The following is a 13909-nucleotide window of genomic DNA, read 5'->3' on the forward strand; positions in this document are numbered from 1 at the left end:
GCCTGAAGCAGTTAAATCCAAAAGACTTTCCAGGACATATTCCATTGCCCCCAAAGTCTTGTGGCCAACACCCGAGCTAAAACAAAGATATTGATAATGCGGGAAGGCGAGAAAGTAATTCTCCTACTGCCCTAGTCGTATGATTCCTACGAATCCTAGTTTCTGGCCTTTATTGAAGCAAATGCGATGCGAGCCTACCAGGGAATGAGTATCGACGCCTCCATTGAATCCTGGCTGGCGAGTGAGCATCGATGCTCCCCATCGAAGCAATGCGGACGTGACAAGGTGGCGTCTTACCAGCGGAGTGAACGTCGACGCCCCCATTAAAGCTCAATACGAGCCTGCAGTAAAGTGAGAAGTCATCGACGCTCTCTATCGAAGCAGTAACAATGTCCTACCGTTGGACCCGTCTCGGAGAATCGCGTCGTGATAAATAGTGTCATATTAATCCTTCAACTAGCGGGACCACGGAGAGCCTCATGGTTGCTGCCCAGCTCATTATTTTTTGGCAAATGGCGCCGAGTGAAAAGACTTCGGTTCTTATGCCAGAACCGCCGTGATTCTGGTTGGTTTACGAGAAGTGTGGGACTATATTATGATTGGCTCCCAGACCTCGATACCTTTCATGCTAGTCGACGGCCTTTCAACGATAGAGAGAATCCCACCATTTATCATGAAGTGGGCGGTTTTCCGAAACGAGTCCGACGGTAGAGGCAGTGGAGACAGACATCTGAATAAAAGGGTGTACCGGTGGTGAACAGCAGGAGATGAAAGGCCTCACAATTGAGCACAGTGTACCTGGGATGTAGGTTTTGAAGGTCACGGTCGAAAACTTGACATTCGAGTTGGATTGTACGCGCAAGGTCGAGTTAATAGAAAATCCGGCTATGCGATTCCATCTCAAAGTCAATATATTAGAGGAGAACGAGCGGGAGTTTATAGTGGAGGTTACGGTTGGGAAGGATGAGGTATGAGATACATAGCTGGGTTTTTTTTTTATCAATAAATGCTAACACGGAGTTAAAATGATAGTCCGTCTGTACGTCAAGTCATGGATCTGATCTGTTAAACAGTCGACGGTATCGAAATAAGTTATGCCAATCCGAACGCAAAAGATCGCCAGGAAAGCCACAAGGCGCTCAAATTCCTCGCTGCATTACCAGCATGGATGAATAATTACAAGGTCACTTGCAGAACGCTTGCGCAAGAAAACGCGATTAATACCTGGGGTAATCTTTGTAAGCAAGGCAATAACGCAAGAAATAAATGTTGGAATATCACTTAATAAGTGTGATGTCACATGATGTCATAGTAACTATACTATGAATCATAGACTACTTTAGGGCCCACAGGCCTATTCTGTGTATATATATAGCCAGCCCTCTGCTATATGAGCCAGCAGATCAGTCAATCAAAGCTATGCACACATACCATTTCAAGAGAAGGACGTGGAGATAGGCGTTCGTTCGCTTGCTTACTTGCTTCTAGGCAAATAGACTGCCAAGAAAGTCCAGGTGACACAGATAGCGTGAAAGTCTAGTTGCCACGGAGGGAGTGGACTGCCAATTAATCAGTCAATCAATCGTTCCAGACAGAGTGGACTGCCAATCAATCAATCAATCAGTCAATCATTCATTCATTCATTCATTCATTCATTCATTCATTCATTCTCGATTTGGATGCCAAAAGGAGCTGGGAGGAGCTAGGAGGGAGCCCGCATGTGATCATGGTACATGTACATGGTGGAAACGTGGAGACGTGGAGACAGGCGTTCGTTCGCTAGCTTGCTTGCTTCTGCGTAGACAAACTGACTGCTAGGAGAGTCCAAGTAACACAAATAAATACCTTTCCCTTTCCTTCTTTCTTAAAATAAAGCAACTAAGTAAAAATATAAGTTTTACTCTCTCATTTTCTCACTCTTTCACCCTTTTACCCTCTTACCCTCTCACCTCCTCACCTCCTCACTCCTTCATCAAATTATTTATCAGAATTTATCAAAATTTATCAGCTTTTGAGTTTAAGGTGAGTACTGGAATAGCGCCTAGAATTTGAGGTGACAGCAAAACTTGAGGTGAGTACTGGAGTGACAGCGGCTTTGAAGTGACAGCAGAACTTGAGGTGAGTACTGGAGTAGCGCCCAGGATTTAAGCAGAGTTTAAAGTGAGTATTAGAGTGGCGCTATTTTAGAAGTTTTTTATTATTAAGAATCTTGCATATTTTAATATTGCAACGTGTGTTAAGCAAGTAAGTTGTTAATAATCGTTGGGCGGTGGATTTACTTTCTCTGGTTTGAGTCGAGAAGCGGGCGGGCGGGCGGCCGCATACTTGCAATAATCATCAGTCTCGAACTAAGCTTAAAGGTTCTTTCCTCGCTCCAGCTGGTTTTCTCTTTTCTCATCCACCACCTTTCTTACACTCTCGTGCAATTCTCCCCCCTCCTTTATATTCAACCGATTCAACAGCTCCGTTTTCTCAGCCAGCTCTACCATCTTTGCCCCAGCGCCGAAGCCGAAAAGCCGAGACCGTGCTGGGGGATGCTCAAGATGACGGTCTCCTCGTCGTGGCGGCACCGAGCGAACACACACCAAGCTACCTCCCCCCGTGGGTGGACGACGGTCGATCAATTAATCCGAAACTTTTACTGCTTCTACAAGCAGACAGGTGAAAGGTAGGGGCTTCCTCGTCTGTTCATCTCCGCAAAAAGTCTTGAAAGCTAACGAAATCTCCCAAGGCTTCGGCACAAACCTCCACGCCTGCCTATTCGCTCAACCATCGTTTCTACTCGAGCGTGCGAATACAGCTGCTACAAATAACTGGTGTTTAAACCAGTTTACAACGCTAGATTCGAAGCAGATGTTCAGGCTGAGGTGAAGAAGAACATCGACCAACTGTTTGAGGGGGGAATTGAGCAATTCGACAACAACCGAATCGAAATGTTGAGCTTTCGAGCATGCTGCACGACTGTTCCATGCTAAAGAACAGTGGCTTGCCAGACATCGTCAAAGTCCACTTCCGCTTCGACTATCTCCCAGCTCCGCCCGGAATTGGATAACAATTGATATCAGGGAGGATGGAGCAGACGAGATTAAGAGCCACAAATACTTCTGTGGTGTCGATTTCGACAGCTTCGCGGAATCCTCCCTAACGCCAGGAACAACACTAAGAACAAGAGGTAAGGACTTGTCGCGGAACCAGAGTCGGGTGGTTATATTGACGCTGTAATAGGGTCTGAAGATGGTGACGAGGACGCCGCGGATGTTGATCCTGCTACAAATCAGACGACGACCGCTCCCGAGCCCGAACCAGAACCACCGCAAGTCCCCCCTCGTCTCCCCTTCAAGCCCCCGGGTCCGAGTGAGGCCCCCGATTCAACAGCTCCGTCTCCTCAGCCAGCTCCACCACCCCTGCCCGAGCGAACACACACCAAGCTACCTCCCCCCGTGAGTGGACGACGGTGACGAGAACGCCGAGGATTTTGATCCCACCACAAGTCAGACGACGACCGTTCCCGAGCCCGAACCAGAACCAGAACCAAAACCAGAACTAGAACCAAAACCACCGCAAGTCCCCCCCCCTCCCCCCTCCTTTATATTCAAGCCCCCGGGTCCGAGTGAGGCCCCCGATTCAACAGCTCCAACGCCGCGGATCTTGATCCTGCTACGAGCAGAGGTGAGGTTGAGGCATGCGATTGACCGCAATGGTTCGTTCGCGGGGCAGAAGTGAAGGGCTTTCGACTCAAGGAAGGACGAGGAGGAGGAGCGTCGTGCAACGAAAATTTGAAGATGAGGTGGGGCATTTTGCATTGACGCTCACCAATGTCTAAGAGGGATGGAGGAACGTCGGACGGAGCACGGGAAAAATCATTTCGATTCAACTAACGACCCACGACAAGCCAGCCAGCTGCATCTGCTCGACTCTGGACGAGACATTGCACGTCTGCTTCAGTCCTTACCCAGTCTTGGGGTGCACTGAATAAGCCCGCTCGCTCGAAATCAGCACTCACAATCGCTTTCATCAGCTATCACAATTGAATTCAAGTATTTTCACTCCTTTTAGCCGGTGGTGATTGCCATCAAACCATAGCTCCGGCCTGGATGACCCGGCAAAACAAAAAATCCAGAGCCCAGACATAAGGAGCCAGCCTTTGGGGATGCACTGAATAAGCCCGCTCGCTCGAAATCAGCACTCACAATCGCCTCCATCAGTTATCACAATTGAATTCAAGTATTTTCACTCCCCTCAGCCGTCGATCGTGGCCCAGCCGCATGTTGGTGGAGGATCTGGAGACGGACGGCAGCGGTCCGGGAGCGTGTGGGAAGGACGTGGCGGCCAATAGTGGAGGGCAAATGGAGGGATCGAGACCCCAGGCGCCTCGTCACAACACGGGCACCTCTGAAATTCTCTCTCTGCATACGCCACCATGAAGGTCGCCCGGTTTTGTCAGAGAGATCGCCCTGCCGTCTTGTGCGATTGTTCCTTTCTTGGCCTCTGCTGCATGAATTGCGTTCGTTCGTTGGCTTGCTTGCTTGCTTGCTTTTGCGCAGGAGAGTCCCAGGTGACACAGATAGCGTGCACGCCCAGTTGCCACGGATCGAGTGGACTGCCAATCAATCCGTCGATCAATCGTTCCCGACAGAGTGGACTGAGGTCGCATTTGCTGGATATGGCCCGTCTTGCAGCAGCCAAAGATGGTTGGGAGGGAAATGTTGATAAGGCTGGGAATGTGTAGCCGAGCTCTCTCCTTCCAACGAGCAGTCAGTCCACCTCTGAGATGCGGGAAATGCCTCTCGAATTTGCACTTATACCGGGCGGAGGTCCTGGATCGAAAGAGAACCAGATATTTGAATCCATTCATCATCCAACACCATGGACCATGCGGGCCGATTACAGTGTGACTGGCAAACCTGCTTCAAAGTATACATACTCCGTGATCAAAACGTCGGAGCCACTCTAATTGAGAAGTACAGAGTTTTTACCGCAACGCTGACTTGCAGCGACATTACCGTATCCATACGGGGGACCGACCACACTTGTGCCCAACTCCGGGTTGTGGCAAGAGCTTCAGCCAGAGGAGCGCTCTCACCATTCACACCCGAACGCATACAGGCGAGAAGCCTTACTTATGCCCGCAGATTGGCTGCGGTAAAGGATTTGCAGATGTAAGAGAATGACAAGATCTATTGACGTTACTCTACTCACGAAAAGAATGCAGGCTTCCCGTCTTACAAAACATCGCTGGATCCATACGGGCAGACGACCATACAAGTGCACTCAGAAAAGGTGCTTAAAAAGGTCCGTATTCCTCCATTGATTCCTGACTCCGGCTGATGGGCTGTAGCTACAGCCGCAAGGCGACCCTGGTCAAGCACCAGCGTGGGTCCCGCCACCAAGGGTTTATCCGCTTCGCATTAGATGATGATCAGATCTCGGAATCGGAGAGTGAGGAGTCTCTGTCCGAAGCACAGCATTCAGGACGAATGATACCACCAGAACACATCCCACAGCATTCGGTGACGCTTGATCAGCGCCCGGTCCAGTCCTTCGCCGGCTTTGCTGCACCACACCAAGATCCCTTTTGTGGTGGAAACACGCTCTCTAAATCGGATATGATACAACCAGAACACATCCCACAACATTCGGTGACGCTTGATCAGCACCCGATCCAGTCCTTCGCCGGCTTTGCATCACCCCAAGATCCCTTTTGTTGTGGAAACACGCTCTTTGAATCGGATATGATACAACTAGAACATATTCTACAACATTTGGTGACGCTTGATCAGCACCCGGTCCAGTCCTTCGCCGGCTTTGCACCACCCCAAGATCCCTTTCGTTGTGGAAACACGCTCTCCTACGTTCCGGAGCAGGATAATTCCCATGTAGCAACATGGAACACAGATATTCCTTCGACACAGCGGCAAGATCCCTTTCGTGGTGGAAACACGCTCTCCTACGTTCCAAAGTCCAGACAGGGCCTCCTTGTTTCTGGCCCCCCAACAACGCTGGCGGTACCACCAAACTCTGCTGCACCACCACCCTCGACGATCGATACCACTTCTGCTGCTATCATGATGCACCCAGCAGTTTCCGATAGCTTCGTGGTGGCCAATTCGATCCCGACCTCTCTGGCTGTCCCCGAAAACCAAAACCTCCTACCTTTGCAGCAGCAGCAGTGGACGGGAAACATGTCGGAACTTTACTGCCCTGAGTAGGCAGTGCTGATTTCGAGCGAGCGGGCTTATCTGTCTTGGGTAGTTGAATCGAGATGATTTTTCGCGCCATCCTAGGCCACGGTAACCCGTGCTCTCCGTCCGACGTTCCTCCATTCTTTGTTGGATGTATCTATCTGAACGATTGATGGATTGATTGATGGATTTTACAAGGTCTCCTCCATCAATCAATCCATCAGATAGATACATAGACTGACTGACTGACTCCCATCAACAATCGTTCAGAGTCCAGGTGCCACAGATAGATCCATAGACAGACTGACTGACTTTAATCAACCAATCGTTCAGATAGATCCATAGACAGAGTGACTGGCTCCAATTAATCGTTCAATCATTCCTTCATTCATTCATTCATTCATTTATTTATGCTTTTATTTATTTATTTATTCATTCATTTATTCCTCCATTCATTCATTCCTTTATTTATTCATTTCTTCATTTATTTCTTTATTCATTTATTCATTCATTCCTTTATTCCTTCATTCATGTGTTACGTCTCTACCCTCACTCTGTGTGAGGTCACGTGGGTTGGTATGGTGAATAAAGTAAAATGAGGCAATTGTATTCGAAGTCAAGAATATTAACGAAGTTGAGCACACCCCATCTCCCAAAGCGTCGCAAGCTGCTTATATAGAACTCTCCGCACGAGGAGTCAAACCTCCGGATGAAGTTTTACCCTAGAGTAAAACTCCATCACGTGACTCATCACGTGATCCAGAGATCCCGTGACATCATGCATTCATGCCTGCCTCGCCTCCTTACTCTTTCCTAGTGTGTGATTGGCTAGCCTCGCTAGCGCGGATGATGACAAAGCCGCGCCCACAACACGTGTCCATTTTCCATCTTCCTTCTTCATCTTCCATCTCCATCTTCACCTCACGACCTCACATCTTCCACCTCACGACCTCACATCTTCCACCTCACAACCTCTGCACATTCCTTTCCAAGGCCGCCGACCACACCAGCAGATTGTCTTCATGAACTGAAAATCTTCCATCTCCATCTTCCATCTCCATCTTCACCTCACCACCTCACAACCTCTACACATTCCTTTCCAAGGCCACCGACCACAACACGTCTTCATAAACTGAAAATCTTCCATCTTCCATTTCCCTTCCTTCTTCCACCTTCCACCTTCCACCTTTTGCGATTGTTTCCTTCTTTGCGGTTGTTGTTGCCAGACAACAAGACCGTCGTCGTCCTTCTTCTTCATCACTTGACAAGGACGAGGAGGAGGAACGTCGCACAACCAAAATCGAAGTCAACCACGATCTGATTCATCTAACGTCTGCCACGACACGACATTGGATCTAACGCTTCCACCGTCCGTTATAACGCGCCTGTTCCAACTCACAGCGTAGCCGTGCACATATCTCCTCATAGGTACTTCTACCAACCCTCACCTCCAGTCCCCCTGAGAGACTTGAGCTGATTCCCATACAGTGCCTTCCTTACCATTGCGTTCGCCTTTTCGACATCCGCTTCTCCTTTCTCCACGCGTGCGAAGTCACCTGCTACCCCCATACAATGGCGGACCTATATAATATGTCTTGTCAATTTCATATGGTGGACGTGGAGAGATTGGTCCAGTTTGCTTGCCTGAAGGCAGGGGAGAGCGTGCTAGACTTGTGCACTGGCACTGGATATGTTGCGCTCGAGGCGAGGAAACGAGTACAAGATGGCCGAGTAGCTGCCATCGACTTTAATCCAGCGATGCTCGACGAGGCGAGAAAAGGAGCGGAGGCAGCCGGATTTTCAGGTCTTATCGAACTTATACAGGGGGATGTTAGGGATAAAGAGGTTCTTCAAAGAATCAAAGGTCCGAATTGTTCGGGTTTTGATGTTATTACATGTCTTTGGGGCAGTGGACTAACTCGGTCCCACGAGCATGTCGCGATGTGGGCGGAGTTCCTCGCACCTAATGGGCGTCTCGTCATCGACCACCCTGTTAGTAGTGACGAGTTGGGCGTTCTTGGTTTCGACGACCTCAGTGGTAATCAACTTTTTTCCTGGGAGGTTGCCGATTCAGATTCGTGGGAAGTATGTAAGCAAGAGCTAGAGACGCTTATTCACCGGGTTGGATTGAGGATGGATCGTGGGGAGAGGTTATATCCAGAGCGCAACCGATTTGGAATCGACTTTATTCGAAGTTTTAGCACAGAGATGTGGGCACAAAACGGCCAGAGTGGACAGCCCGATCGGAGCTTTACCCTGGAAGTTGCGCGGCGTATTCGAGACGGTATGCGTAATTACTGGTATGACGAGCCACTGCGGGTGCACGGTCGGCCAAAGGGCATACCCCGAAACAAGGTGGTAGCTTGGCTAGCAGTTTTGAGAAAAGGGAACTGAACGTCGGGGATCTGAGTTTCGTATTTTCGAAGCTTGGAGTTGGACCTTTTTTTAGTGCCTTAGGAGGCAACAGCCATCCCATCCATCCCTCCTATTGTTGCCAAAAATCATCTCGATTCAACTACCCACGACAGCCAGCTGCATCTTCTCGACTCTCGACGGGAAAGATTACACGTTTGCTTCAGTCCTCACCCAGCCTTTGGGGTGCACTGGATAAGCCCGCTCGCTCGAAATCAGCACTGCCTACTGCCGGGAAGTAGACTTCCGACATGTTCCCCGTCCACGGCTGCTGCAGAGGGAGGTTTTGAGAGATCGGGATCGAATTGACCCCCAGGAAGCTACCGGAAACTGCTGGGTGCATCACGATAGCAGCAGGAGCGATACCGAGCGTCGAGGGTGGTGCAGCAGAGTTTGGTGGTACCGCCGCCAGCGTTGTTGTTGTTGTTGGTGGGCCAGAAACAAGGAGGCCCTGTCTGGCATTCGACGATGATGGATTCGGCGATGATGATCGATTGTTACTACTACTACCGTTCGCCAGATGATGCGCCCTTTGGAGAGCCACGAAAGACGTTCGAGAGATGTATCCCAAGCTTGCGCAAAACTCGACGATATCGTCGATCGATGTCAACATGGAGGAGTAGAGTGTGTCGTGGTGGTGGTGGTGGTGGTCGAAGGTTGCCGTGAACCACCTGGCGGGGTCCAATTCTTGGTGTTGTTGTTGTTGTTGCCAGACAACAAGACCGTCATCGTCGTCCTTCTTCTTCATCACTTGACGACGACACGCCGACGCCGCCGCCCCCGCCGCCGCCCAGTAGTTCAGCTTGTTGTTGCTGCTCCTCAGATACCTCTCGCTGTCCACGATCCCCATCCTCGGACACACGATGGCCAGGTACCCACTCAGCGGCGCATCCGGCTTCCCAACCTGGTCCCGGATCCGGCTGTACGCCGCGGCGATCACGGCCCACCTGGCCTTGAAGGGGTCGCGCCGCCACAGGACGGTGAGGTGCCGCGACGCGTCCTTTTGTTGCATCTTGAATGGGGCGAATATACTTCTGTAATAGGCTACAATCCGTTCAGTACACAAGCAAAGCAAAGAGAGCCATACATAGTTGGGGGGTCAGGGTCAGGATCAGGGTCAGCTCAACTCACCTCTGAAAGCCATCCAGGAATTCAGTGCCTTCCTGGTTCTGGGGGGCGGGGGCGGGGGCGGCGGGGGGACCACCACCACCACCCGTCGTGAATGACGGCCGCCGCCGCCGCCATCTGATGATGATGACGGTGGGGGGGGCGGGGGGCGATGATGATGATGATGATGATACTCGATGTACTCGTCGTGTTGCATGGGCGGCGGGACGGACGCGGACGCGGACATGGTTGTGTAAAAGTATAATTGAGCGCGTGGATGGATGGATGAAGGATGTTCTGTTGTACCGTGTATCTGACATGGTGGGCGAGGGCGAGGGCGAGGGCGAGGGCGATGGAGTGGGCGATGATGGAGTGGGGTGGTTTTTTGTCTGACAAGGAAACGCAGACTCTTTGTCCAGTGGTACAAGAGACAAAGGACTGAAAGACACTAGTACATTCCATCGCACCCTTTGGGAATGTGGCGGTGGTTGCAATTCGAACATTCTCTTCTGGTCACAACGAATACTTCTTAGCATCTGCTATCACAGGTAGGGTGCGATAGTCAACACTTTACTACATCAGAGGATTCCAAACTTCTCCTAGGCCAGGCTCGAGATCTACCCCAATCTCTACTGGAGTTGCTTTGTCCATTCCTGAAACCTCGAGAAGCTGTGTTCAATATCCGGTCCGTGCTTTCCTCAGCGATAATCACTAGACGAGCAGGAGGTTAATTTTATTTCCACGACTGTGAGGAGGAAGGAATGTCCAACGGAGTACAAGCGCTGTCATGATATGAAGATTGTATGCGTTACTTAGCATGCTTCCAAGTGGCACAGTCTAATTATGTTCAGAAACTATGTTCAGAAACTATGTTGCGGTGAGTTGAGACTTTAGCACGAGTAGGGCTGACTGAGCATAACATGCTGAATCGCAGAGTGTCAAGTGAGTAGCACTTTACTCTCAGTGTTAGATATAGTATCTTTCGCCTCTGTTGACTTATGAGCAATAAGTTGCCCCATACTAGCATTGTTGCTTGATTGGTCTTCAACGATGAATATTCGAATGTAGGTTGCAACTTGGCTAGATCTTTAAGCTGTGGTGATGATGCGAGCATGTCGACACAGATTTTGACTTTCTGATTCGTGTCCTGTGCCGATCAACTCTTGGTAGTACTTTGTGGGATGGTCAATCAACACAAGTGTCTGCTCAAGACATTTTGCCTTTGTTTAAGACTTGAATGCACTGGTACTTGTCTGCTTCGAGTTCATTCATCTCGTAGCCGTGCAGTAATGACCGCAAGAGCAATTCGAAAGATACTAATTGGTATGCAAGTGCGTTGGGACTATACTCCTTTGTTGCATATTGTCTTCTGGTGCTGGTGTATTGAGACCGGCCCCCGTGTCATTGGTTTTCCTGGCTGCAGATATATTCGCTGATCGAGACATCATAATGCTATTCATGAAAAATTCGTTTCATGAGCCTCGCATATAGTGCCTCGGGGCTAGAACACTACACGGCACTAGACAGAGACCAACTTGATCCTGCGAGGTGTTAAACTATGTAGTGATCCGCGATCCATGATCGTGTTCTGATACCATTTGTACCATAGTCGAACCGAAGTCTTGCCATGGTTGTGATGCAGCTTTCACAGAAATACATATTAAGAGACAGGGCCACCATCAGGCAAAAGCTGTGACTGCCATTTGCTATGCTAGTAGTTTGAGACTTGCAATAATACAAGATACAAACAGCGTTATGTTAAAGAAATATGACTTGCACAAACCCGGGAAAGAATGGTGTTCACCAGATGGATGCACTGGAAAGAAAATCTTCACCGTCTCGCAAAAATAGATCCGCCTGAATTCTCAAGGGCTTCTATAAAAACACCACGTCACTTTCAAATAAGCTAGGCGGTCTCGCTTGAAAATTTTAGCGCCATTTCCCACACTTAGATCGCAGCCCTCCTCTTCGAGAATTTTTTCTTCCTCTCGATAAACAAACAACAACAACAACTTCGGTCGCGACATTACGATTGCTTCGCCTTTCCAAACGTCATCAGTTGTCTTTGAATCACTGTTTCATTCTTCAATCATCTTCGAAATCCAAAGTCAAATTTCAACTTCAAAAGCGACCAGGATGTCTCCGAATAGCGCTTCCATCGGCGCAGCCCCCAACACCATCGCGGGTGTTCCAGGTGCTCACCAGGCCGCGACAGAATTGATGAATGTCATGTTCGCCGATGCTCTCTTGCCTGAAAGCTTCCGCAAGCAGATTAAGGCGATGTTCAAGCGTGGCATGAAAGTCATTTATTTTGCCGATGCCGATGCAATCACTTGGCCAAATGGTGAGCATGTCCTTCGGGCCATGGCCAAAGCCATCGAGTAAGTTATTGCCACGTCACGACTTCAACTGCGGCTAATTGGTTTTAGGGTTGTCACTGAGCTTCGTGCATACGTCCACCTCATGTGCGAGGCCAACGTATACCGCATTGGTCAAGTCATCGACGATGAAGATGTCATTGCAGTTCACGCAGGCATGGCCATGGGTGAACACGTCCCAGACCCCAACGGCACCTACTTCCGAAGCAATGGTTGCTTTAAGTGCTTCGGAGTTGGCCCTGGACCCTTTCCTGCTCCCATCCCAGCTGGCCAACCCCCACCTCGCCCAGCTTACCCTGTCTTCCCCTACCTCAACAAGAAGGGTAAGATCGTCAAGAAGACTTGCAAGCCTCGTAACCCCTGGATCATCTACCGTGCCTCTCGCCACGCCGACGTCAAGAATGACAACCCCACCCTCCACACGTCTGAACTGTGTAAGTTCCTTGTTGGATGTTCTTTTCATTACAAGTCTGACAATAAATAGCTAGCATCATCGCAAAAGAGTGGACTACTATGGATGTTGAACTCAAGGGTCTCTACGTCGAGATGGCTTATAATGAGAAGATGTTCCACAAGCAAAACTTCCCAGACTTTAAGTTGAAGCCACGCAAGTCCGAGGCCATCCAGCGCCGTCGCGCCGCCCGTCGTGAAGGATTCACTGTTGATGCTGATGTTGAGGTCTGGGCTAAGACAACTTAACCAAGTCGAGAACTCAGTCCAGTCCTTGGGCGGTCTCGAGGCATCCTGCTACCAATGAAGGAATGCATCATATCGCATTAGAGCAACACCACCCTCCACCCATCTTCAATCACCATCATCCATCTCCAGCCTCGCTATTTACGCCACCCTCGCCGCTTTCCTGGGGTCAACAACAACAACACTTTGATTTTTGATGTTAACTCCCATCTCATTGTTGCCTACCTGCCTGCCTATTTCTATTTAGGTTTGCACTTGCGAATCATCAATCATCACACTTTCTTTCTTTCTTTCTTTTCTAACTATACCGCCGCCGCTTGTTATAGTTGCGGTCGTAGCCATATATAGTATAATAGCAGAATAGGCTTCCAACCTATTCTTGTACCCTTTTAGGGCAGTTTGGCCCGGTGGTAAAAAAGCTATCATTACCGTCCGTGCGCATGCTAAGCGCTACGTCACACCGCAGCAGCTGCGGCTGCTGCTGCTGCTGCTGCCAAGCTACTGCACTACTGCCAAGCTACTGCACTACTGCCAAGCTACTGCACTACTGCCAAGCTACTGCACTACTGCCAAGCTACTGCACTACTGCACGGCTGCCGCCGCCGCCGCCGCCGCCGCTGCTGCTGCTGCTGCTGCCAAGCACTGCACGGCTGCCAAGCTGCGGCTGCTCCCGATCTCTGGGATCGCTAAGAACCCTTCACGAATCACGTGGCGGACAAGTAAATGAATGGTTGCCCGAAAGCTTTTCTATTGCTTACTACCTAGGTACTTTGTTGACTGCATTTGCATTGCATCTCATCTCATCTATTTATCCCACCATAAAATCAATTTAATCATCATCTCACCCATTACAAATCAATCTCCCCATTCATCCACCATCCGTAACTAATTATCCGCACCCAAACGTGAAAAACACTGCACCGCATACGTGCATACATGCTACCCTCCCTCACAAGCACGCACGCACGCACGTCTACAGTTCACGAGAAAGAAAACAAAGGGGGAAAAAACAAATGATTTGTAAACCCTTAAGGTTAGGGTTAGAAAAGAAAGAAAGAAAGAAAGTGTGATGATTGATGATTCGCAAGTGCAAACCTAAATAGAAATAGGCAGGCAGGTAGGCAACAATGAGAT

At 49.6% G+C, this 13909-nt stretch overlaps 6 protein-coding genes across 6 annotated transcripts; 5 read left to right on the plus strand and 1 right to left on the minus strand.

Moving 5' to 3' along the window:
• Positions 1–2543: 2543 nt before the first annotated feature.
• Positions 2544–3723, plus strand: LY89DRAFT_678957 (uncharacterized protein; the record flags this gene model as incomplete). Its single annotated transcript, XM_018213782.1, has 4 exons — positions 2544–2601; positions 2978–3172; positions 3226–3440; positions 3472–3723. 4 exons carry the CDS (start codon positions 2544–2546, stop codon positions 3721–3723), a joined length of 720 nt encoding a protein of 239 aa, XP_018060584.1.
• Positions 3724–4866: 1143 nt separating this feature from the next.
• On the plus strand, positions 4867–5311 carry LY89DRAFT_603657 (uncharacterized protein; the record flags this gene model as incomplete). Its single annotated transcript, XM_018210314.1, has 3 exons — positions 4867–4914; positions 4968–5159; positions 5213–5311. 3 exons carry the CDS (start codon positions 4867–4869, stop codon positions 5309–5311), a joined length of 339 nt encoding a protein of 112 aa, XP_018060585.1.
• On the plus strand, positions 5211–6556 carry LY89DRAFT_415297 (uncharacterized protein). The gene has a single exon (XM_018207363.1). The coding sequence runs from the start codon at positions 5328–5330 to the stop codon at positions 6207–6209; it is 882 nt and encodes a 293-aa protein (XP_018060586.1). The 5' UTR covers positions 5211–5327; the 3' UTR covers positions 6210–6556.
• A 1101-nt stretch (positions 6557–7657) lies between these two features.
• Positions 7658–8666, plus strand: LY89DRAFT_415332 (S-adenosyl-L-methionine-dependent methyltransferase). The gene has a single exon (XM_018207364.1). The coding sequence runs from the start codon at positions 7755–7757 to the stop codon at positions 8574–8576; it is 822 nt and encodes a 273-aa protein (XP_018060587.1). The 5' UTR covers positions 7658–7754; the 3' UTR covers positions 8577–8666.
• A 91-nt stretch (positions 8667–8757) lies between these two features.
• On the minus strand, positions 8758–10429 carry LY89DRAFT_769833 (uncharacterized protein; the record flags this gene model as incomplete). Its single annotated transcript, XM_018221836.1, has 2 exons — positions 9726–10429; positions 8758–9638 (listed from the first exon to the last, which is right to left on the minus strand). Exons 1-2 carry the CDS (start codon positions 9946–9948, stop codon positions 8758–8760), a joined length of 1104 nt encoding a protein of 367 aa, XP_018060588.1. The 5' UTR covers positions 9949–10429.
• Positions 10430–11837: 1408 nt separating this feature from the next.
• Positions 11838–12778, plus strand: LY89DRAFT_790686 (uncharacterized protein; the record flags this gene model as incomplete). Its single annotated transcript, XM_018223399.1, has 3 exons — positions 11838–12082; positions 12131–12513; positions 12564–12778. The coding sequence occupies 3 exons, from the start codon at positions 11838–11840 to the stop codon at positions 12776–12778; spliced, it is 843 nt and encodes a 280-aa protein (XP_018060589.1).
• Positions 12779–13909: the final 1131 nt, after the last annotated feature.

Source organism: Mollisia scopiformis (assembly GCF_001500285.1).
Source record: "Mollisia scopiformis unplaced genomic scaffold LY89scaffold_47, whole genome shotgun sequence".
In the NCBI taxonomy this organism is placed as follows: Eukaryota; Fungi; Ascomycota; class Leotiomycetes; order Helotiales; family Mollisiaceae; genus Mollisia; species Mollisia scopiformis.